At 43.7% G+C, this 26,128-nt stretch overlaps 1 protein-coding gene across 1 annotated transcript in view; it reads left to right on the plus strand.

Moving 5' to 3' along the window:
• Positions 1–26,128, plus strand: part of LOC121293339 (carboxypeptidase M-like) — a 63,625-nt gene that overhangs the window by 23,089 nt on the left and 14,408 nt on the right. The window contains exons 4-5 of the mRNA XM_041216301.1: positions 12,035–12,213; positions 18,929–19,113. Coding sequence (XP_041072235.1) covers positions 12,035–12,213; positions 18,929–19,113 — 364 coding nt within the window. The remainder of the gene's footprint in view (positions 1–12,034; positions 12,214–18,928; positions 19,114–26,128) is intronic.

The following is a 26,128-nucleotide window of genomic DNA, read 5'->3' on the forward strand; positions in this document are numbered from 1 at the left end:
TTTTCCTCCCCCCCCCCCCCACCCCCAATTTATAGTCATTCAGATAATCTGCCTTCCTGTTTTTGCTACCAAAGTGGATAACCTCACATTTATCCACATTATACTGCATCTGCCATGCATTTGCCCACTCACTCAGCTTGTCCAAATCGCACTGAAGCATCTCTGCATCCTCCCACCCAGCTTTGTGTCATCTGCAAATTTTGGAGATATATTTAATTCCATCATCTAAATCATTAATTTATATTGTGAATAACTGGGGTCCCAGCACCGATCCCCGCGGTACCCCACTAGTCACTGCCTGTCATTCGGGAAAAAGACCCGTTTATTCCTACTCTTTGTTTCCTGTCTGCCAACCAGTTTTCTATCCATCTCAATACACTATCCCCAATCCCATGCACTTTAATTTTACACGCCAATCTCTTATGTGGGACTTTGTCAAAAGCCTTCTGAAAGTCCAAATAAACCACTTCCACTGGCTTCCCCTCATCAACTGTACTAGATACATTCTCAAAATTCCAGTAGATTTGTCAAGCATTATTTCCTTTCCATAAATCTATACTGACTCTGTCTGATTCTGCCACTGTTCTCCACGTATTCAGCTATTAAATCTTTTTAATGGACTCTAGAATTTTCCCCACTACCAATGTCAGGTTGATTGGTCTATAATTCCCTGTTTTCTCTCTGCCTATCTTTTTAAATAATGAGGTTACATTTCCTACAGATTGGAGGGTAGCTACTGTTCCAGAGTCAATAGAATTTTGGAAGATGACCACCATGCATCCATTATTTCTAGGGCTACTTCCTTAAGTACTCCGGGATGTAGATTATCAGGCCCTGGGGATTTATCGGCCTTCAATCCCATCAATTTCCCCTAACAGCATTTCCCTACTAATACTGATTTCTTTTAGTTCCTCCCTCTCACTAAACCCTGTGTTCCCCAACATTTTCTGGTATGTTATTTGTATCCTCCTTTGTGAAGACCAGAATCAAAGTATGTATTTAGTTGCCCAGCCATTTTTGTTCCCCATTATAAATTTCCCTGTTTTTGACTGTAAGGGACCTACATTTGTCTTCACCAATCTTTTGAAGAATGAGAGGTGATCTTATTGAAACATATGAGATCCTGAGGGGACCTGACGGGGTGGATGCTGAAATGATGTTTTCTAGAGAGACTAGAATTAAGGGGCACAATTTAAAAATAAGAGGTCTCCCAGATTCTCCCATCATCTCCCATAGAGATGAGAAGAAGTTTTTTTTTCTCTCCGAGGGGCATGAATCTTTGGGTCTCTCATCCCTAGAGAGCATTGGGGGCAGGGTCAATGAATATTTTTATGGCAGAGGTGGGTAAATTTTTGACTAACAAAGGAATCAAAGGTTATTGGGGGTAATCGGAATGTGGAGTTGAGGCCAGAATCAGATCAGCCTGCTCCTAAATCGTATCTTCGTATATATCTGTAACCAGACTTATCAGCCATCTCAGAACCCGTTGAGCCGGAATAGAAGCAAGTCATCCTCAATTCCTGAGGGATTGCCTAAGAAGAGTCACCCTGACCTCATTGTCATAATTCATTATCTCCAGACAACCTCATTTCCCAATGTAATGACAAAGCTCAGTCAAATATACATGAATCGCCAATCCTGCATCTCAGTAGCACAGTTAGCTAAATTTTACACTGATGTATCAAACACTAAAGCATCTTGGCAGTGGACAAATTAGCCATTTCATTTTAGGTACAATACAAATCCACAGGCTATTTATAAATAAAATAGCAAAAACCTTAATCATGTGGGATGAAACCAAATGCTAATCTATATATAAAAAAAAAATGCTGCCTAAATGTTCTGCTGTGTGACAATAATATGAATGATACCAGGCCAATTCCCAGTCTGGGTTAGGGAAGGGTCTACCAAAGATCATTTTTCAAGTGACCACTACTGAAATATGTATACGGTGGATGTTGGGTGAATGCAGGATTTTCCATGATGCCCCACACAAACTAATAATCACTCTGACTTCACAGAAAATATAGTCACTTGCAAAATCTGTGCAACTGTGTTCCAGCACGCATTAGTAAATTCAGGGGGGAACATTAGAGGATAAATATCATTGTAACTATCATCACACTATCTCCACCTTTTTTGGTAAATGTGTTTTTGCTCCCTGATCATTAGTTAGTTGTCTTTGTACAGATTTCTAAACCCAAACCTCATTGCAGTTGAACCTTTGTGGCTGGAGTCTCTAATCCAACAAGTTCCAACCAGAACTGGCTGACTTTTATGTTGCTTCACTTGTTCCCAATAGTTTACTTCCTTTTCAAGCTTTTGCTGGCAATGCCTTGTGATAGGAACCTGCACTTCTCTGAGCCAACCCATACTAAACTGAACTTCTGTTTTCTGTGCCTGGAATCACCCAGAGGCAGTTATTTTCCTTCTGCAAATTGGAGAGAAGAATCTGAGCCACAATGATCTGGCACCATTTCTTAGTTGGGCTACTAGCGATGCTGTCTGATCTGTGGAGACAGATTTCCCTCAACATGTGCATTGAACTAGATGTGCTTGGCAGCCGATGTAGATTAATGTAGCATTTTACTCCCATATGTAAAAGGTACTGGGTATTGTGTGACATTTAGGCTGCGTGGAAGTGTTTTCTTCCCCCTCCAAGATGATTTGTGATGGGCTGATGGGTGCTCTGGTACACTGCATGAGTGATCATTCCTCATGCGTGAGCTGGACCAAAGTGTCGACAGAATATTTTATTGGTACCACAGCAACACTGAATTATATCCTCAAGAGAAGGCATTGTAGAGCCCTCCTTTCCTCAGTGCCCGACCTAGCCTCCAACCAGGACTGACGTTTGTAGGGCCTTGAGCTCGCCATCGCTCTGCCCTAAAGAAACCTTCCCGCACCCCCCCCCCCCTAAAAATTGTTCCTGAAAAAATAAACGGCACAAGTGTTTTCAAAAAGTGTGTTCGCTGATTCAGTTGGTTCATCTTTTTAATGTTTTTCTTGGTATTGGTACTTTCACCTATAGTCAATTAGTTGTTTCATTTCCCGCTTTCTAGCCACTTATTTAGCTCATGATTTGCAAAAAACTTTTTCATGCAACGAGTGGTTAGGATCCAGAATGCCCTGATTGAGAAATTGTGGTGGAGGCAGCATCCTGCTGCTTAGTTCTGATCTGCCGCTGCCTTAGCATGTTGAGTCAGACAGCAAAATGTTGACATCTTATTTATGTTGACATGCCTGACCGATAAATGCCTGACCGAAACTTGACTATACAGTAAATGTGTGCAAGTAAAAATAGGGTCTTGCAGCTGTTTGTCATACTTTAGACACCTCAGCTGTCATACTTTAAATGAAAATATGCAACTCTTTTCCCCTAGTTCTTATAAATTTCATATTCAAAAGAGTGAAATCACAACAGATGAGAGGTTCTTCGCTACCATATATGGGAACACAAAATCACGGAATGGTTCCAGTAAAGAAGACTATTTAGCCTGTTGTGCCTGTGCTGGCTCCCCAAAGGAGTATTTAACTAGTGCCAAATCCTGGTCTTCTGCCCATAGCCCTGCATATCCCTTCCTTTTACAGATAACAATCCAATTCCCTTTTGAAAGCCTCAATTGACCCTGCCTCCATCACAATTTCTCAGGCAGTGCATTCCAGATCCTAACCACTCGCTGCATGAAAAAGTTTTTGCTCATCTCGCCATTACTTCTTTTGCCAATTGCTTTAAATTTGTGCTCTCTGGTTCTCGATCCTTCCACCAATGGGAACAGTTTTTCTCTCTATCTTCTCCAGACCCCTCCTGATTTGAATACCTCTATCAAATCTCCTCTCAATCTTCTCTTTTCCCAAGAGAACAGTCCCAACTTTTCTCAATATCTACGTAACTTAAGTTCCTAATCCCTGGAACCATTCTCATTAATTTTTTTATGGACCTTCTCTAATGCCTTCACATTCTTCTTGAAGTGTGGTGCCCAGAACTGGAGGCAATACTCCAGTTAAGGCTAAACCACAGGATTAACCTAACCTCCTTGTACACTATGCCATGATTGATAAAGTGTGTCACTACTACTAAGGACACTTTCAACCCTCCAACCACCAAGACCCCCAGTGAGAACAATGGGACAAAGGAAGGCACAGACCAAGACAAGGTGGAGGAAAAGATTGAGGCAGTAGACAGCCAATCAACTGCACTGCCCCCTGAACCTCCCACTCCTCAGGAGAGCGAATCAATGGAGGAGGAGGAAGCAGCGGAAAATCAGCAGGGGGAGTGGCAGCTGGTGAAGAGAGCCAAAAGGAAGAATGGGCTAAGAAGGGACCAAGCCACTTCCCAGACAAGTGGCAAGAGGCGTCTCCCATCTGACATGGATGACCAGGGCAGCTGCTCTTCAGACGAAGAAGTGCAAGGGCAGCACCTACAGAAGAAGCGGCAAAGCTCTAGGGAGTTGGAGGATGAGACACCTCAGCTCCAGAACATTGGAGACAATGAGGAGAGCAGCGCTCCCCAACTTTGCCCACAACCCGAAGAGGCCAGCGCACCCCAACCCCAGGAATCTGGGAGCAGTGAAACGCTTAGCACACCCCAGCTCCGGGAAGCCGGGAGCAGCTACGCCCCAGAGGGGGAGGGTTCTCCAACAGAGGACATTTCAAATCTCGTTCTTTGCACGAACCCCCAGATGCCACCTGAGCAGAACATTTTCAATGGGGAGGTTCAGGACAGTTTCCTCAGCCCATCCAAAGTGAGGCAATTTGTGAATACTATGGAGCAGACCAAAGGTCTGGAACTCTCCAAAGACAACAGGTTTTGTAAGAGACTAAATGCTTTAAAATGGGTGTAAAGATTGTATTCATAAATGTGTGTAGCTTTAAATCTACTGCGCGATGTGTTGTGACCTTGGACTACCTTGCCAAGGTCAAAGCTGACCTGTTGTTTCTGTGGGAGTGTGCGATACCGCACCTCAGCTCCTACAGGCAATGGTCACGATGGTGGTCCCATGGGCCATCGATCTGGTCGGGAGGAAATGACTCTCGTTCCTCCGGCCTGGGTATTCTGCTGCGGGGAGGCAACTTCACCGTCTGAGGTTATGTTGGTGGTGGGTGGGCATCTCCTCGTAGCAGACGTAATGTACAAGAATGCTCCACTCCGGTTAATTAACGTGTACACCCTGGCACAAAAGGGCGAGCGGCTGGCAGTCTTTCAGCAGCTCCCACTGCTGCTGGCAACCTCCAGGCTGGTCATTCTGGGCGGTGACTTCAACCGCATCATTGATGCGGCTGGACGATCCAGCAGGGCCGACAGCAGATTGGACGCTACGTCCAGATCCCTGATGGAAATAGTAAAGGATGCCAAGCTGCACGACGTCGTCAGCAACCCTGCAGACGGAGCACAGCATAGATACACCTGGTCACGGCCAGATGGGTCCGTCTGTTCCAGGATAGACTTCCTGTTTGTGTCCCGTGCGTTCGCAATCAGATCCACTGACATCATGCCAGTGTTCTTCTCTGACCACTGCCTCCTACTGGCTGACTGTCACTTAGAGGAAGACGAGGGTGGGCAAGGGGGGCATGGAAGCTAAACGTGCAACTGCTGACCCCAGGGAATGTTTGAGGAGCTCGAGGGATTACAAAGATTGGAGAACCGTGAAACCCCTCTTTTAGTCCCTGACACACTGGTGGGAAGCGGAGAAGGGAAACATCAAGAGGTTTTTCATCCTCAAAGGCACCCAGAAAGCTAGAAAGGAACAGAGGGAAATGTCCCGACTCCAGAAAAACATGCAGGACCCGCTGTGGCTGCAGTCGATGGGGGTCGATGTCGAGGAGGAACTCCAAGAGGTGAAGAGCCAGCAAGCCTTGCTCTTTGCCTCTGAGGCCTCCAAGATCATCTTCCGTTCTAGAGTCTGCTCCGTGGAGCAGGTGAGATGTGCTCACGTTTCTTATTCCAAAGGGAGCTCTGTGATCAACAGCCTGAACGAAGAAGACGGCTCAGTAAAGTCATCGCAGTCCAACATTTTGAGGATCAGCAAATCCTTTTATGCCGGATTGTATGACGTGAAGCCCACAGACAGCACGTATTCCCAGTCCTTCCTGTCCTCTATCACAGAGGTCTTAGACGACAGTACACGGGAGAGCCTGGACAAATGGCTAACTCCTGATGAACTGACTAAGGTCCTTGAGTCCTTAGAAGAATAAAACTCCTGGAAGCGACGGCTTGCTGTTGGAGTTCTATTCGGCTCTGTGGGACTGGATCGGCCCAGACCTGCTAGAAGTGTACAGGAGTATGATTCTGGTTGGCAGCATGTCAGAATCCATGAGGAAAGGCATCATCACCCTCATCTACAAGCACAAGGGGGAAAAGGAGGAAATTAGAAATTGGCGACCCATTTTACTGTTGAATGTGGACTATAAGATTCTGTCTAAGGTCATTGCCAATCGGGTCAAGTCCGCTCTGGAACTGGTGATCCACCCTGACCAGACCTGCACTGTGCCGGGCAGGAAGCTCTCTGACAGCCTCGCGCTGCTCAGGGATACGATTGCCCATGTGCAGGATAGGGGTGTGTCCATCAGGCAGTGGTCGGCACGTAACATCTTAGAGGCCCTGCGGGGAAAGGAGATGGTGGATCCTGCCGGATGGTTCCCCAAGCAGACTGTCAAAGTCTTTTGGCAGAATGCTTCGTCGCCAGAACTTTCCAACAAGCATCAAGACGTAGCTTGGCTGGTGGTGAGAAAGGCCCTCCCCATCTGATCCTTCCAACACGCCAGGAGTCTCACCCCCTCTGCACGTTGCCCTCGAGGTGGCTGTGGTGGGGACGAGACCGCTGTTCACCTTCTTGTGGATTGTGCCTTTGCAAAGAAGGTCTGGAGAGAGATGCAGTGGTTTCTGTCGAGGTTCATCCTAAGCAGTTCTGTGACTCAGGACTTCGTGCTCTACAGGCTGTTCCCAGGGACACACAGCGAGACAAACATCAACTGCAGCTGGAGGATCATCAACTCAATGAAAGATGCTCTTTGGTCTGCCCGAAACTTGTTGGTCTTCAGCGCAAAGAGTTGTCCCTGACCGAGTGTTGCAGACTGGCACATTTCAAGGTCCAGGACTACGTGCTGAGGGATGCACTAAAGCTTGGAGCAGCCACCACAAAGGGAAAAGATTGCTGTCTAAGACCTTTTTGCCACAGTGCACCAAGGCGCTGGGAACTACTGAGAGCCCCTCGGGCTGTACAACTCAAAATGAATGTCTGCATTGAATAATAATTGTATTGAAGCACCTCCAGAGTGCAACATGATGTATGTTGATAACTCCAATACCATTGTCTAATTGTCTGTAATGACAATATTGAAATGATTGTAATATTCATTGATTGTATTGATGTACCTCATGATCCATGTGTAAAAGTTGAATCTGATTGTACTTTTGTGATGGTGATTTGGAATGTTTTTCCAGATATTTTATGAATGAAGTATAAAATGCCTTTATTGCTAAAGCTATATGCTTTAATTACTGCTTCAACCTGTCCTGCCACCTCTGATGATTTATGCTCCTACACCCCCTTTAGAGTTATACCCTTTGTTATTTTATTAAATTGTAGCTCCGTGGTCTTCCCACCTAAGTGAATTACTTCACACTTCTCTGCATTAAATTTAATCTGCCACTTGTCTGCCGATTCCATCGACCTCTGTCCTTTTGGAGTTCTACATTATCCTTCTCATGATTCACAACACTTCCAAATTAGTCCCTACATTACAGGAGGATGATGAAGACATGCAGTGGGGACACTCCATAGATCCTTACATAGCTAATGTGAATGCCTGACTCCTGTCTGGCTGATGGCACCTCGCTTGTGCTCTGTAGACAGGGTCATATCATGGAGATGCAGCGAAGAAACTTTAACTTGTCCTGATCCTATGGCATCCTTCATGAGCTGAACCCTTCAGGACCACACTGTCACTGGACACATGCTGAAGAGATGGGGGGCCAGCCATACCTCAATGGTGCTGAGAGCACAGAGAATGAAGGACCTCTGTGCTGCCGGCCCTGGACATCCTGGCAGCAAAGATAAGCCCCATCGAGGTGCAGGCATGACGACTGATGTATACAGTGACTGTGAAGTCGCTCCATCAGTGCACTGGGAAGGTTGCAAAAGCACAGGAGTGAAGCCCTGGACTAAGAAACCTGCCTTTATCTTGTGCAGGGACCAAGCTTTCACTTCAGACTGATGAGAACACTGCTCATTATAACAAGGAGCCATAGACACTGTGACATAGTTGGGATTTTATTTGCAATAGTCAATATTATGTACAAGTGATTATTGCCCATGCACACATGGTGAAACTACATTTTCTTAACCTTCCTAACCCTGCTGCTACGTCTCAGTGCCCTCTGACATCCACAATGTAGGTAGAGGCAGCCTGCTGACTGCCATGCCCTGTCAGTGGTGACCTTGGGAGACATTCTCGGAGGACTGAGACTTGGAGGGCCCGGCCTGCTTTCGGGGTCCTGCTGTCTGGCAGTGGCATCCTCCTCTGCCTTTTGAAGCTGCTGGGGTCATAGGAAGAGGGGATTTGATATGCCGGACACTCCTGGGGTCACCTGCGTTGGTGGCCCCAGGGCTTGCAGCTGCTGGTCCTCCTCCCTATGGGTGCAAGAGGGCCCCTGGCTCACTCCTTGAGGAGGAGGGGAAGCTGGAGTGAGACCGAGCTGCCCTGCAACCCCCTTGTTTGACACTGTTGGAGGTCAACTATGGCATCAGCGATGGAGTTCGGCCCACACAGCAGTGCAGCACTCATGTCCTGGACCAAGGTCTCCATGGTGTCCATCATCCTTCCGGTGTTGACCTCGATGCATTGGCATGCCAGCGCTATCACCTCAGACTGAAGGTGAGTGGACTCCTCCATTGTGCCTTGCAATCTGAGGAGTGTAGCGGACATCCCTTCTTGATGTCCCTGAACTTGCCTTTGCAGCTCCAGCAACTGAGACGTGACCAAGTCCAGAGGCTCGTCATCTGACTCTGGCTCAGTAGATTTCTGGCCTCCAACTGACAGAGTGCCAGAAACTCGAAGTCCCTGACGCTGCATGCTGTGGATCAGACAGTGTGATGTGCTCACCAGATTGTGACCCTGAGGCTACTCGAGAGCTAGATCCCGCTGAGATGTGTGTCTCTGCGCTGGTGGAGGGTGTGGGTGAGAGCTGTGATGGGTCTTCAATTTGAATGTCATCAGATTCTTCTTCCAAGGTGTCTTCAGGGCTTGAGTTGAGGACCTGGGTCATGGACCCCATTGGCTGCTTCCCAGATATGCCTGCGAAAGCAAGAAGAAATAACTAGTGCATGGCAGGGGCCTGCGGAACAGGAGTGACTCACAGCATGGGTTGCCTGATGGTTGAGCACCGCTGACCTCACCGTCAGCACAGGAAATGTCCAGACCATCACTGGCCAGCTGGATAACTTTTCCAAGTTGGTGAGGACCTTTGATGTCAGGCATTCCTTCATCACTCTGTGACCTCCCTTTTGTGTGCCAGCTTGTCCTGCAAGAAGATGGATGGAGAGAATGTAAGCAGGATGCCTGCCAGGCCAGATGAGAAGGATGCCCGGCATATGTGGGTGGTGAGTGGTGTCATGGAAGGGATGAGGATATGATCCGTATGGCAGATGGAGGTGTGTGTGTGTGAGAGAGAGTGAATGATGATGTCCCTAGAACTGGCAGTGAGTGAAATCCCTGTGGATGTGTGATGTTTGTGAGTTGAGTGATGAGAAGAGTGACATACCCTGGCAGTACGGAGGAGATCATTCACCCTCTTTTGGCACTGGGTGGCTGTCCTCTTTTGCAGGGTGTTGGCGCTGACCACTGTTGCCACCACCTCCCATGCTGGATTGGTGACCTTGCTTGCTGGTCTTTGCCCAGAATGGTAGAGGACTTGGCAGCAGGTCTCCATTGCATCCAGCAGGTGCTTGAGGGAGGTGTCACTAAGTCTGGGGGCAGCATGTTTCCTCCTTTTGGCAGCCATCAGATCCCAGCAGCTTCCTATCCCTTGAAGAGTGCTAGCTCTGTCCAGGGGCTGCCTCTAAATAGGGCCTGAGGTGACAGCAGGGTGGTTGAATCAGAGGTTGCTCCCAACAGCAATCCAGCGTGTTTTCCAGGTCTGCATAATTTATGAAGCGGGATGCGCCGGGAAGGGGACGTTATGGCATGAAAAACCGCCATTGCGGCCGGTGGGTAAAGTGTCTGCTACTGCACTTAGTGCAATTCTGGGATGATTCTTCCCTTTGTTTCCAGTCACGCAACCTCTCTTGTATCTGTGTTCCTAGAGTTCCTTCTAATCCATGAGCTCTAACTTTGCTCACAAACCTGTTGTGCAACATTTTATGAAATGTCTTTTGGAAGTCCACGTACATTGCATCAGGAGCATTACCCTTATCAACCTTCTTGAAGAACCTTATCAGGTCACCTGTCAGTTTTCGATTTTCTAGAGAAAAGATCCCCAGCCTGTTCAATATTTCCTGATAGGTATATCCTCTGTTTTGGTATTATTTTAATAAATCTTTTTTGCACCTTCTCCAGTGTCTCTATATTTTTCTAATTTGGAGACCACACTCTTCACGATGCTTCAAGTGCAGTTGAACCAAAGTTCTATACAAGTTTAACATAACTTCTCTGCTTTTCAATTCTATCCCTCTCTAAATGTGCTTTGTTTGTTTTCTTTTTAATGGTTTTACGTGATCTATGTATTTATACTCCCAGACCTCTGTTCCTCTATCTTTAGGTACTTATTTGCTGAGGAATATGCGGCCTCCTTATACTTTTTACCAAAATGTATTATATTGCACTTAGTTATAGTGAAGCTCATTTGCCAAGAAATAGTGAAAGCCTTGAGAGACAGCATCCTAGATCACCAACTCCAGAGTCAAAAAGTTGCAATGAAGGTTACTGTCTAGATATCTAGCCCCTTGCTGCCAATAAGGTAGTAGTGTCTGCTTCCACGGAGGAATATATGTCGACTGATCCCTGCCCGCTTGTGAAACTTATTCCAGGTTTCAATGATGTTGCCACGTGTCCAAATCGATGCCTGCAATGGGCTTCTCTGATATTACTGCAAATGTTGGCTGTAAACCCTAGACTCTGCATTGTTGTTTGCTGCACATCCTCAGACCCTAATGTTGGTGCAATACTCTTCAGATACCCATATTTTCGGGGGAATACCCATGAGACCTTGTTCTCACAATTCCAAAGCATGGGAGCCTTCAGGTATGCCTCAGGTTATCCTATGGTTAGATAAAAAATAAAATCAGATGTTTCAGGAGTGAACTTAGGAAACACTTATAGAGAATGGTAATGCTTAGAATTCTCTCCTGAAAATGATTAATTGTAAATTTTAAATGTGAGATTTTTGTTATCCATAGGTATTATGGGATATTGGGAAAAAGGTATATGGAATTAGGTTGCACATCACATGATCTCATTGAATAGCAGGACAGACTCAAGGGGATAAATGGCCTACTTCTGCTCCTATGTTCCATGTTCTTTGAATTATCCAGTGTCACCATCTTACTGTCACTAAGTAATTCTTCCCTATATCTGAAATGATGCACTGAAGTAACAAGTAACACAGCGGGTGAGATTGAGAGGGCATTGGTAGAGGAACACAGACAGGATATAGATCCAGAAACCCAGGAGTCAGCTTGACCATGTCCTCTCCAACCTCTTGAACATAATTTTCCACCTTGTGATTGTCATTCTTGCTCTTTCTCTTGGGGGATGATAGGATTTATTATTGCCTTCTTGGCTAGCTTATGCTGTCTTAACTTCTGATTTAAAGTGAAAATCCTGAATTTCTTGTAGAAACTTTGGAATGCTTAAGAATTTAAAAGTACATTTCCTCCATTTTTATTGTGTATGTTGAATTGAAAATAATGAATTGGACTCTAGCATTCACAATAAAATGTGACCGTACCTGAAAGTAAAACAGAATCTTCAGTGATTAAAATGTTAGCCATTTTGTGGTATAGTTGAATTAAAACAAAATTGTGATCTAATACAGGTGGTGGGCAGAGAAATGTTGCTCCACTTGATCGAACATCTGGTTGAAATGTATGAAAAAGATGCCACTATAACAAGATTAATAAACAGTGCTCGGATTCACATCATGCCATCCATGAACCCAGATGGATTTGAAATCACCCAACGTACAAAAGCAAACTGTATGTTCTCTAAAGGCAGGTAAGAAAAATGCTTTCAGTGGCCTTTACGTTTTTTAGGAAACCTCATCCACGAGCGAGATGAGGTTTTCTAAAGCTAATACTAATTAAATAAAAACTTTGTTTTGAAAATAAAAACATGGCTCATCTCATGTGACAGTCACATGAGGGGACATGTTTCATTAAATTTTTATTGTCTTTAGTGATTTTTTTAAAAAGCACTTCAATATCTTGGGGGAGCTGCCTCAGGGAGATTGAAGTGCTCTTTCGCCCACATGCGTTGGACCCAACTCTCCCTCCTCCCCCTGCCCGCACAGGTAGCGCTTGCTACAGCTCGCGTTCCACACAGGTCAGGCCTTAACTGGCCCGCCTGCATGAAATCGCGATGCAGAGCCAATCGCAGGCTCCACGACTGCCCCCGCTGAGCCTGCTCAACAACTGGGGAATCCTGGCCTTAATACCAACAATCGATGACATCATAGAGAAAATCAATGGTTCTAAACACCAGTAAACTTGACCTCAATGCAGGCTACCATCAAATGGAGCTTGCTGAAGAATCATGGTGTGTTCAGTCATCTGCACTCACATTGGGCTTTTTCAACACGAGGCTCAGCTTAGGAGTTAATTCAGGAGCTGAAGTATTTCAGCATGTAATTCAGTCTGCACTTCAAGGACTTGAAGGCACTTGAACATCAGTGATGACATTCTTGTCCACAGCCACACTGATAAGTGAACTCGAGACACACTGACATGCATGCTTATAACGTCTTGCAGAATGTGACCTTACCTTGAACAGAGACAAGCACTTGTTCAATGGAAGGAGAATTGAATTCTTTGGTGAAAGAGTATCACCTGATCCAATGAAAATTTGAAGCAATTGTAAATGCCGTGGATACTACAAATATCCCAGAAGTCCGGAGTCTACTGGGACTTCCCATGTACTGTGGTTGTTTCATTCCTGACCTCGCTACGCTATCTGCCCCCCTATGTGATCTGACAAAAGAGACCGCCAAGTGGGACTAAATCTCACTAATGGGCTGTACACCAGATCAAACAATGGTTGTCAGCAAATTCACAAATGCTTATTTCAACCCTGAGAAAGTTACCCAGCTGGTCGTGGATGTGAGCCTGATTGGCTTAAGTGCATTTCTCATGCAGAAAGACAAGACAGGCAACCCATCAGTCATTGCAATGGAAGGCATATAGCAAATGCCTGTAGAGCAAGAGCGTTTACAAACAAAAAGAAAACCACTCTCAATCACATGGGATGTCTTATACTTTCATCTCTACTCGTATGAAAGTGAATTTGACATAACTGATCATAGATCACTTGCTTGTTCAGCAATCCACATAGCAAACTATGCACAACTGTTATTGTTGACAGGCAGCCCTACTAGTCATGAAGAAAAGGTTGTGGAACAACACCTTGACTACGTAAGCCTACACGTGTTGCCAAAGCAGCTAAAACTTGCTGACGTCAAAGCAGCGACAAAACCAGGTGATGCATTGCGACCATGTATGACGGCTATGGAATCATGAAGCTAGAAAGACGTGATCGCAAGAGTGCCTACAAACAAAATCACTCTCACTCTACAAGGTCTTCACAATGTTCGAAATGAGCTCACCATTACAATCACATCTGATCTCGTCTCGTGTTACACAACTGCATTGTCATTCCACAATCATTGAGAGAATGTGTTGTCAATATAGCACATGAAGGGCACCAGGGAATTGTCAAAACCAAACAGCTCCTTAGGGAAAAGGAATGGTTCCCAAGAACTAGAGCACAAATCAATGTTTTCCATGTCAAACAACCACAATGTCAAATTTTTGTGATCTGCTCAAGATGTCTGAACCACCTTCAGAACCATGGATCGAGGTTAGTGTTGACTTTGCAGCTTTATCCACTGGTGAACACTTGCTTGTTGTCACTGAAAACTACAGCAGATTTCATGGAAATTGTTATGTCTACTTTAACAAAAGCAGTCATCCCAAAGCTTGACCAGATTTCCGCTTTACTTGGAATCCATCAAACGGTGAGAAGTGACAACAGACCTCCATTCAACAGTGATGAGTTCAGTAAATTTGTGAACTATCTGGATTTCACTTTAAAAAGTCACACCTGATTGGCCAGGAGCTAATGGACAAATTGAGAGATTTATGCATACCGTGTGAAAAGTGATACGTGCAGCTACAGTTAAGAGCAAGTTGTGGAAGCAAGAACTATATTGTGTTTTTCGCAATTACAGAACGACTCCTCACGCCACTACTGGAGAGTCTCCAGCTACACTTAGCTTTTGTATATCCTATGTGCACATATCTTCCTGAGCCACCCAATGGAGCTAATGATCAACGTGTATGTGAACGCGATCGAGAACAGAAGGATCGAATGCAAAGTGAAACATGAAATTCAGCATAACACCACTAAAACCAGGAAATAAAGTGCTTCTGAAACATTTATAGTCATGTTGGAAAGCAAACAACCCCTAATGACATCCAGCCATTCGTTGTGACCAACACAAAAGGATCAATGATCATTAAGCACGATACATAGATCACACGTTCTTCAAAGTGCTGAAAACTCCATCCGGAAGCATTGAATCTGATTTAAGTATTTACATTTCAGGTGAAGAACGTGATTAAATGAGGTCACACCTGATGCTAGACAATATCCTCCTTGTGAGAAGACGCCCCCCCCCAACTTAATTGATTATGTTCCGAAGTGAACTATTTTCAGTTGGTGAACAACTCGTTCATCTCATTGTACATTACTGAATTCATAGAAAAGTTAGAATATGTAGTTTGGTGAAGTTGAATATTCATGATATGCTTAATTTTATTGTTTACGCTTTTGGGAACAAACCATTGAAACTCGCCATGCCTCTCATTTACTAAGAAGGGGAGGGATGTAACATATTGAAAATTGCGTTGTGCATTTTGACCACTTAAAGCTACCATACACACATGTACCAGTGGAGGGAGTCTAGAAGGAGAATAAAAGATTTTAACACGTACAGCAATTCTGCTTCGTACCAAATTTTACTGTTTCTCCCCAAGAAACTTGCAGATGGAGCAGCTTTAAATTACAGGTCTGCTTCAGTCCCTGTCACTTCTTAGTTGCAACACTTTCCAAAGCTGAAATGGATTATGATAAAGAAGAAATTTTCAGTCAAAGGATTAAGCTTACGTTCATCGGTAGAATATTGAGAGTGTGTGTTTATTCCTAGCTTTTAATTTATGGTTTCCCGTGATAAGACACATACATGGGATTAAATTTTCGCTTAAGGTTGGGAGGAACCAGTCACTTGTTGGAATTTTGATTGGGGTCCTCCTTATTTGGCATGGAGGCAGGTTCCCTGTTCAAAGGCAGCTGGTGGGCTCTCCAAGTTGGAGGAGAAATCAGAGGCCTTCCAGCTTCTGAGGAGCAGCTGGCTCCTCAGGGTAAAGGGTATGTACCCAAGAGGGTGCTTCAACATGGCAGTGCTCTCCTGCCAACCTTTTGAAAAATGTAATTAAAAAAATAGAAAAAGCAGCCAGACCCGCACATTGTGGGTTATGGGGGTGTGATGGTGGCGAGATGCTGGGTTCTCCCTCTACAATGCGGTGTTTGGCTACACCCGCACCTAGGCAGGGAGGGCCTGCAGCAGCACTGGAAATTTTGCCCATGTGGCTGGTTATATTTTTATTAAGGTTTTTCTGCTTCAAGGATTGCTTTCTGATGCCATTTTAGCATCAACAGCCTCCTCATTAAGACCAGATACTGTTGATCCCATATACTGGCTAGGTAATTGACTGTTCGAAATGGTATGGACAGCTCTTAGCAGGCTCCTGAGATACAAATCTGTCAAATGTAATATGATGAAAGATGTAAAGAAGTGTTTTGGGGTCACTGTGGGGCATCTACTCACTTGTTTGCTTTCTAAAAACACGAACAAGCCTTTTGAATTCTGTTGATCCAAACAAATGTGAATTGTAGGTATAACATGATAAATTTTCCTATTCATAGCCATAGAGGTTATAGAATTAAGTTACTAATCTAATTTCAAGAAGATCTATCAATGTATGTCAATCTTTTTGTTCCAAAGTGGCAATTTGTGATATCTTTTGCACATGCCTTAAAATCTGTGATGTAACTGGGAGTTTTGTTCTTCCTGCCTTGAGTCATTCTTGGGAAGGTTAAATATTTCCAACTAAACATGATCAGCAAATGCCCTGGTTTAACTTTAAGTTTGAAGAGGTTAATAAACATCTCTCTTATGCAGTCCCTTGGGATCTAGAATAACTTGCTCCCACTCCAGTTCGATGGGTTCTGAGATGGCCGATAAGTACAATGCATGATCTGCCACATGAGGGGCAGGAGGTGCTTGAGGGTTGGGTAGATGAGTTATTTGGATGTTTGTGCGCCCCCTCTGATGCCTTGACTTTGCCTCTGCACATTCCCGATGAAGTCTTTCAATGTGTTCAGTGACTTCCAGGATGAGCTTTCTCCATTTTGGTTGGTCACAAGCCAGAGACTCCCATGATTTGGCATGGATTATTGACCTCTTCAAGGATGCTTTAAGGACATCCCTAAAGTGTTTTCGCTGTCCTCATGGAGTCTCCTGCCACAATCAAGTTCCAACTAGAGTAGTTGCTTTGGTACCAGGCATACAAATGACATGTCCTGCCCAGATGAGTTGGTTTTGTGTGATTAGCACCTCAAGGCTTGGCAAGTTGGCTTGGCAGAGGACGCTGCTGTTAGACCACCTTTCATGCCACTAGATTTGGAGGATCTTGTGATGGTTCCGCTGGTGATACTTCTCCAGTGCTTTGTGGTGCCTGCCCTAGGTTGAACCAGTGCTGAATCATATAGGAGTGCGGGGATCACTGCTACCCAGTAAACCATGACCTCAGTCCTGGGTTTGAGATCCTGGTCATCAAATATTCTTTTCCTCAGTTGGCCAAAGGCTGAGCTGGCACATTGGAAGCGATGATGATTTTCGTCTCTGTCTGCCTTCATCAAGAGGAGGCAATGGTTCATATTTCCAGGATGTTGCCATTGATCTCAATGGATGGGGGCAGGTTTGTGCTGTGGGAGCTGGTTGGAAGAAGGTCTTAGTTTTCTGGGTGTTTAATAGAAGGCCCTACCTCATATGTTTTGGTGAAGGTGTCAACATTGACCTGGAGCTCAGTTTCTGAGTACACACACAAGCATCATATGCATACTGAAGCTCATTGACTGAGGTTTTGATTTTGGATTGAAGGTGGTGTAGGTTGAACAGTTTCTCGTCTGTTCTGTAGATTATCTCCACACTTGTGGATAATTTACTGGAGATGAAGTGCAGCATAGAGTGTTGGTGCAATGACACAGCCTCATTTGACCCTAGTCTTCACTGAGCTAGTAAATGTAAATTTAATAAATATATTTGCATCCTGAAAAGTTGTGTGTCTGTAATACTGTAGATTGCAACATTCCTGGTAGGTCTATATACCAATCAGATAATCATAATCAATCTTGCAAGAATGGACGAGGCAGTCAGTTTTTGTTTGTATTTGTACTTTCTACCCATATCCTTTTATCCTACTTCCATATTTTTAATTATTTGGGATTCATTGTTACTTCAAGTTTATATCTTTAAATGTTCTTTGCTTCTTTAAAATTTGTTTTTTCTCCTTGAGGCTTCTAAATTTTCCCTCTTGACTGAACTCCCTCTCTACCCTGTTTCTACCCTGTTCAACCTCGCTATCTCGAAGCTTCTGAGACCCTGCCCTTGGAATTTCTGCAATGTCAGACTAGATATTACCATTCGAGAAAAAATAAATCTTAGAGAAGAGTAAAGGATAACGTGTGATGAGCTTGTATACAGCTAGGGACAAAAAAAAGAGAAAGGGCAAATGGACAAATACAGAGCTTGACACAGACTGCCAGATTTCAGGACAGGAGATGTACAGTACAGAGAAGGAATGACTAATGATTGAAGGAATGAGAAAGACTCAGGTAGACAAATACAGGGATAATGAGCAATGACAAGAAACACAGGAAAGACACAAGAGCCGGAATTTTCCCAGCCTGCAGTGGAGGTGGCTTTGGAGGTCAGGGGAGATGGAACTTTAGAAATGAAAGCGTCATGACTCCCTGACATGTTCCCGCTTCCTCACATAATTCCTGGAGGAGGCAGCACAGCAACAATGGCAACACACGGTGGGCAGATAGTCAAGCAAATGAGTGAGCTATTTATAGAATCATAGAATGGTTATAGCACAGAAGCCTGTCAATGGGCATTTTGTGATGGGATTGCAATTTTTCAGGCATTGCATGACCCCCTGCTGTGTCTGCACTTCAGTAAGTAAAAGGAGATGGCCACGCAGCAGGTGGTGGAGGCTGCATTACAGATGAATGAGATTTAAGTGATAACGGCCGAAAATGGCGGGGGCCTTACCTTCCCATCTAATAGTCTTGCAATTGAGTATGGAACTCGTGGAGACAGATGTTTCCAGTTGTCATGGGCCTCATGAGGTCTCAGAATCCACCCCATTCCCCCCTCCCCCATGCCTGGTGCTGCTCTTGCTCTTTCTTGCTAGAAATTGCCCATTTCTATTGGGAGTCTATTGTTGTGGTAATTTCCAAAATCAAAAACTGAACTTATTGAAATGATAAAGATGTTTCTTAACCCTGCAATGAATATAATTTGTCTAGGAGAAATCAATATTGCTGTATTTAACTGAGGGTTGTTTCTAACTTTTACCCCCCTCCTCAGATATAATAAAGAACATGTTGATTTGAATAGAAACTTTCCTGATGCCTTTGAAAATAACCTATCACCTTTACAACCGGAAACCATAGCGGTAATGGACTGGATTTTGAATGAAACTTTTGTCCTGTCCATAAGCTTACATGGAGGGGCTGTTGTAGCCAGCTATCCATATGACAACAGACAAACAGGTAATGCAACTGGACATTTCTTATTTTCTAAAGCTGTGTATGCTTCACAGTTCTAGTGTTTCTCCACCACGTTTATTCTTTTACAGACTCACTCAGCTGTGTTTAATTGGGGTGTCCTACTTTGAGATTGACATATTGTATCAGACTGGGAACAGAACAAGATTTGATAGACCTGACACTGCTAAGTTAAAATTCATTCCGTGTCAAAGAAAAAAAAAACTTTAATGCAGAAGTAAAATCGATAAGTGTCAGCTTGCTGCTTTAAATCAAAGTATTGGAGACACTTAGGCAGCAGCTTGCATTGAATGCCTCCAGAGTTTCTCGTTTCCGAGTTGCAACACCAGCAAAAATTTTCTTGCCTCTTTTGGGAATTGTTAATAATGGCTCTTTGACAATTATTTGATAAAATTAAAACAGTAGGAGGGGGAGCTGGTTCAGTGCAGCTATTGTTTGGTGCCTGTGCTGATTGAACATTTTCACATGCATACGAACATACAAAATTAGGAACAAGAGCAGTAGGCCGCTCGGCCCCTCAAGGCTGCTCCGCCATTCAATAAGACCATGGCTGATCTGACTGTAACCTCAATCCCACATTCCTGCTTTCCCCGGTAACCTTTCAGCCCCCCTTGTTAATCAAGGATCTATTTACCTCTAACTTAAAGATATTCAAAGACTTTGCTTCCACCACCTTTTGAGGAAGAGTTTCAATCACTCACAACCCTCTGAGAAAAAAACTTTCTTCTCATCTCTGTCTTAAATGAGCGACTCCTTTATTTTTAAACAGTGACCCCTAGTTCTAGATTCTCCCACAAAAGGAAATATCCCCTCCACATCCACCCTGTCAAGACCCTTCAGGATCTTAAAGGTTTAAATTAAGTTGCCTCTTACTCATCTAAATTCCAGTGGAAATGAGCCTAACCTATCCAGTCTTTCCTAGTAAGACAACCCACCTATTCCTGGTATTAGCCTCGTAAACCTTCTATGAACTGCTTCTAACACATTTGCATCTTGCTTTAAGGGGACCAGTATTGTACACACTACTCCAGATGTGGTCTCACCAGTGCCCTGTACAACTGAAGCACAACCTCCCTACTTTTGTAATCAATTCCCCTCGCAATAAACAATAACATTCTATTAGCTTTCCTATTTCCCTGCTGCACCTGCATACTAACCTTTTGTGATTCATGCACTCTAAATCTCAGACTCTACAATCTCTTACCATTTAGATTTTAGGAAACATAGCTTTTTATTTTTCCTTTTCTGTGGGACTGTAGTTTTAAAAATTGGATTGTCACTTTAAAAACTACCATGGCTGCAGTTGAGAAGACAGTTTCACTGGAACAGGATGAGTATACGATGTTGCTTTCTCCTGGAACGGTGTGCCAGATTGAACAAAATGGTGCCGGAAAGGGGTGGTACTGTCCAGCAACAATATTTTAATTGGCTACAGATCAGGTGACCAAAGTTTTGTGTGATAGCAATGAGCAGAGGGTTCCTAGCCTGCAAAAGAGAACATACCTAAAACCCCTCTCCCTGTGTGTTTAAGATTCCAGTAATTCTACAAGGCTGGCTAGCTAGCTTGCTTTTTCTTTATATCTCTGTAACCTGCTCTCTCCGAAAACCCTCTGTCAAGAGGAAAAGGGGAAAATCACCAGTAGAGGCATTGAAAAGCAAGTTTTCAACCAATGAACTACAGACTGAAAGTGCTGGAAGACCACCTTTGTGTTATTAACAACGAACTACAAGGAATTTGGAAGACATCAATCAAAATCAACCCATCTAATCCCGCAGTCTGGATTGGTGCTATTGAGTAGTTTTATCTCACCCTTAAAATCCGTGTTTTGTGTGTTTGTGTATAGGAGTTCAAGAAGGGATGAAGGTTAAGTTATAGAGTTAGAAATTAGCAGTTCATATTTCTTTCTTTTGCCACTGGTTAAAGGCAATTTGTTTAATGAACAGTTATTTACTTGTTAAGTTTACAAACCTGGTGCCCGTATTCTGTTAACCTAAATTAAACAGTTAGGTAGAATTGGGCAATTTGGTGGTCTGATCAAACTTTTCACATTTATCGCAGCTTGGGGAATAATGGGGCTTGGTATTACAGCGCATTAGGGAAATTGATGGGGTTAAACTGTTTATACTTCAATGCAAGGAGTATTACAAACAAGGTAGATGAGTTAAGGGCACAGGTAGACACATGGCAGCAGGATATCATTGCTATAACGGAGACCTGGCTGAAGGAGGGACAAAACTAGCAGCTTAATATCCCTAGTGATAGAGTCTTCAGACATGATAGAGTGGGAGATAAAAAAGGAGGGTGGGATGGGGTGGGTAGCACTAATGGTTATAAAGAATCAATTCCAGTAGTGAGAAGGGATGATATACTAAATGGGTCAACAAATGAGGCTTTATGGATTGAGCTTAGAAATAAAAAAGGGACAGTCACACTGCTGGAAGTATACTACAGACCCCCAAATAGTGAAAGGGAGATAGAAAAACAAATATGTAGGCAAATTTCTGCTTGTAAGAACAAGAGGGTAATAATAGTAAGAGACTTCAACTATCCTAATATCAATTGGGATTCAAACAATATAAGGGGCACTAAGGGAGAAACATTCATGCAGTGTGTCCAGGAAAATTTTTTCAACCAATTAGTGACACATCCAACGAGAGGAGATGCAATTCTAGACCTAGTCTTGGGGAACGAAGAAGGGCAAGTGGGTGAAGTGACAGTTGGCGACCATATTGGGGACAGTGATCACAATTCAGTTAGATTTAGCATTAAATTGGAAAAGGACAGAGATAAAGCAGGAGTAAAAGTCTTTTGAACTGGGGGAAGGCAAATTTTGCAGAAATGAGAAGGGACTTGGCTGAGGTGGACTGGACAGCACTGCTGGAGGATAAAACAGTGGCAAACCAGTGAGAAGCACTAAAAAGCAAGATCCTAATTGTATAAAGTAGACATGTCCCCTACAAAAATAAGAGTGGTATTGCCAAATCTAAACCCCCCTGGATGTCTAGAGGAATACAGGAGAAGATCAAACAGAAAAAGAAAGCATACGATAGGCACAAAGAACTAAACACTGCAGCTAGCCTAGACAAATATAGTAAGTGCAGGGATGAAGTAAAATAAATCAAAGAGAGGGCATGAAAAAAGATTAGCAAGTAAAGTTAAAGATAACCCAAAGATGTTTTACCAATACATTAATGCTAAAAGGTTAGTTAAGGAAAAAGTGGGACCTACCAGAGATGAAGATGGAAACTTGTGTGTAGATGCAGAGGCTGTGGGAAGGGTTTTGAATTTTGTCTCCGTGCTTACAAAGGAAAGGGAGGATGTAGATATAGTAGTCCAGGAGGAACACTGCGAGATATTGGACGGGATAGTCATAAAGAGAGAGGAAGTACTCGAAGGGTTGAAATCCTTGAGTTGAAAAGTCACCTGAGCCAGATGGATTGTTTCTAAGGCTGCTGAAGGATGTCAGGGAGGAGATAGCAGATGCTCTGAGGATGATTTTCCAATCTTCACTAGATATAGGGGAGGTACCGGAGGACTGGAGAAATGCAAACATAGTTCCATTGTTTAAAAAGGGATCAAAATAAATGCTGAACAATTATAGGCCAGTTAGTCTTACATTGGTGGTGAGCAAATTAGTAGAATCAATCATGAGAGATAGGATTAACTGTCATGTGGAAAGGCATGGACTAGTCAGGGATGGTCAGCATGGATTTGTTAAGGGAAGGTCTTGCCTCACAAATCTGATTGAATTCTTTGAGAAAGTGACAAGAAGTGTTGCTGAAGGTAGTGTAGTGAATGTTGTGTACATGGATTTTAGCAAGGCATTTGATAAGGTCCCATATGGTAGATTGGTCAGGAAAGTAAAAGCCCATGGGATTCAGGGTAATGTGGCAAACTGTATAAAAGGTTGGCTTTATAAGAGGAAACAAAGGGTAATGGTTGATGGATGCCCTTGTGAATGGAAAGTTGTCTCAAGTGGTGTTCCACAGGGCTCGGTGTTGGGACCCTTGCTGCTTGCGTTATATATTAACGATTTGGATGTGAACGTGGGTGCACAATTGGGAAATTTGCAGATGACGCAGAGATAGGCCAAGTAGTGGATAGTGTAGAAGATAGCCATAATCTCCAAAACGATATAAATGGGTTTGTGGAGTGAGTGGTAAAGTGGCAGATGGATTTTAACTTAGAGAAATGTGAGGTCATACATATAGGGAGGTCAAACAGTTACAGGGATTACACAATAAATGGGAATATACTAAGAAGTGAGAGATCTTGGCGTACAAGTACACGGGTCTCTGAAGGCAGCAGTTCAAGTAGACAACGTTGTAAAGAAGGCATATGGAATGCCTTCATTGGCAGAGGTATAGAATATAAAAGTAAGGATATAATGTTGGAATTGTATAAAACACTGGTGAGGCCACAACTAGAGTATTGTGTGCAGTTCTGGTCACCGCATTACAGGAAGGAGGTAATAACTCTGGAGAGAGTGCAGAGGAGGTTTACAAGAATGTTGCCAGGGTTAGAATAGTGTGGCTATGAGGAGAGATTGGATAGGTTGGGGTTATTTTCCTTAGAATAAAGAAGACTGAGAGGTGACTTGATTGAGGTGTTCAAAACTATGAGGGGAATAGATAGAGTGGACAGGATAAAACTGTTTCCCTTGGTGGAGAATTCTAGAACCAGGGGACATAGATTCAAGAAAAGTGGCAGAAGGTGTAGGGGGACATGAGGAAGAACGTTTTTACGCAGAGGGTAGTGGGTGTCTGGAATTCGCTGCCCAAGTTGATGGTAGAGGCAGAAACTCTAAACTCTTTTAAAAAAGTACCTGGATCTGCACCTAAAGCGCTGTAAGCTGCAGGGCTATGGGCTGGGTACAGGAAGGTGGGTTTAGAAAGGGCACCTGGGTGTCCTAGGGCTGGCATGGACAAGATGGGCTGAATGGCCTCCTTCTGTGCTGTAACTTTTCTGTGGTTCTATCCCCAGTGGATTGTGACAAGACAGTAAGCATTTTTAAAATTATTCCTGCCAAAGGGAGCGATTTCATATTTGCCCACATTATATTCCATTTGCCAGATCTTTGCCTGCTCACTTAACCTATTTACGTCACTTTGTAGCCTCCTTACAACCTCTTCACAACTTACTTTCCTACTTATCTTTGTGTCATCAGCACATTTAGCCACCATTCCTTTTGTCCCTTCATCCAAGTCATTTACATAAATTGTAAAAAGTTAAGGCCCCAGCACTGAACCCTGTGGCACACCACTTGTCACATCTTGCCAACTCTCTGCTTCCTGTTAGCTAGCCAATCTTCTACCCATGCCAATACGGTACCCCCTATGCCATGAGTTTTTATTTTCTGCAATAATCTTTGATGTGGCACTTTATCAAATGCCTTCTGGAAATCTAAGTACAGCACATCCACCAGTTCCCCTTTTATCCACAGCACATGTGAATCCTTCAAAAAAACTCCAATAAATTGGTTAAACATGATTTCCCTTTTACAAAACCATGTTGACTCTGCCTGATTGCCTTTAGTGGAAATGTAATTATTTAATCATTTTTCTGCCATTCACCTGTAGTTATAAAATATTAAAAATCTTGAGACCAGAATACATTTCCTGCCTACAAAACCCATGTTTTGGTTGCACTTTGATAGAATAATTGCCAGGCAGAGTGACATCTGTGTGGGCCCAGTGCGCATGAACAGGCGCCCATATTGTGTTGGCAGGAGACAGTGATTTTTTCAAAGGATGCAAGTTTGTTGTACAGTGATTGACATTGTGTTGACCTAACCTGCTGGTAGATAACATACTGAAGATTCATTTATCATGTTCAAAGCTCAGCATTTCAATTATTAATCCGTTGAACACTTCTTTTTGGTGGGGGCGGGGTGGGGGGGGGGGGGTGCGTGGGGTTAGTAGTCATAACCATGTTATCCTCTAATTCAATACTAGGGCCCAGTACTTATAATGTGCCTCCGTGGATCGCCACCTTGTGTCCTCTGATGACTCCTTGAGCAATGCTAGCCAGAGCTCTTTGCTCCTTGATGTCAAGGTCGATGAGAGGTGCCAGACAAAGTGTGGTCCAAAAAGTCCTTAACGGCAGAATAAGCAAAACTAGGCACTGCATCTCACCAGCTGCAAAGGCAGAAGAAGGCTGCAGCGGCAACATGGCCTCAGTCATCATGATGGGACACATCACCGAAACCTGACCACCAACCCATCAAGATCATGTGGATAATGACTGCACCCAAGTATCCCATATTAAACAAAGTCACGCATAGGCTGCAATCAGGGTTTTCTTTCTTGAGGCCAGATCCACAAGCATTCAGGAAAATACTCCTGCAAAATCAATTTGGACATTGTCCGGATGGTGAAAAGCATCTCCCCCACCAGGTCTTGTTTTCTCAACTGTCAGATGATCAGCATTCCAGGGGAGGACAGATAAAATGCTCCATAGACACTCTGAAGCTTTTCTTGAAGCCCAGCAGCATTGACTTTAATGACCTGGAGGATCTTGCTACCAATCATTCAGAATGGCGAAGACTTGTCCATCAAGCTGCATCATGCTTTGAGTCATGATGTCTTCTTGATAAGGCAGAGTGGTGAGAGAAGGAAGGAAAAAGAAACAACTCTTGCCCTTGAGACCCCTTACCTGTGGGACATCCTGCCCCATCTGCTCAAAGATCTGTGGGTCGAGAATCGGTCTGTTCATTCACATGACCCACTGCAGAAATACATGATCCTGAGTAGCTGACGTTGTACACTTAAAATGTTTAAATGTTTTGGATATTAATCATGTGCACACTTATAATCTATGTTGTAAACTACTATTTTTGGAATAGATTCTTGGAATGGAAAATATGCATACATTTGAGAATATAAATATTTAAAATAATTCCACATTTTAAAAATTAATTAAATGAACATGGCTGTTGCTGGCAAGACCATTAACTGTCTTTTCCTAACAACTGAGTGGCTTGTTCAGCCTCTTCAGAGG

Source organism: Carcharodon carcharias, chromosome 21 (assembly GCF_017639515.1).
Source record: "Carcharodon carcharias isolate sCarCar2 chromosome 21, sCarCar2.pri, whole genome shotgun sequence".
Taxonomy (NCBI): domain Eukaryota; kingdom Metazoa; phylum Chordata; class Chondrichthyes; order Lamniformes; family Lamnidae; genus Carcharodon; species Carcharodon carcharias.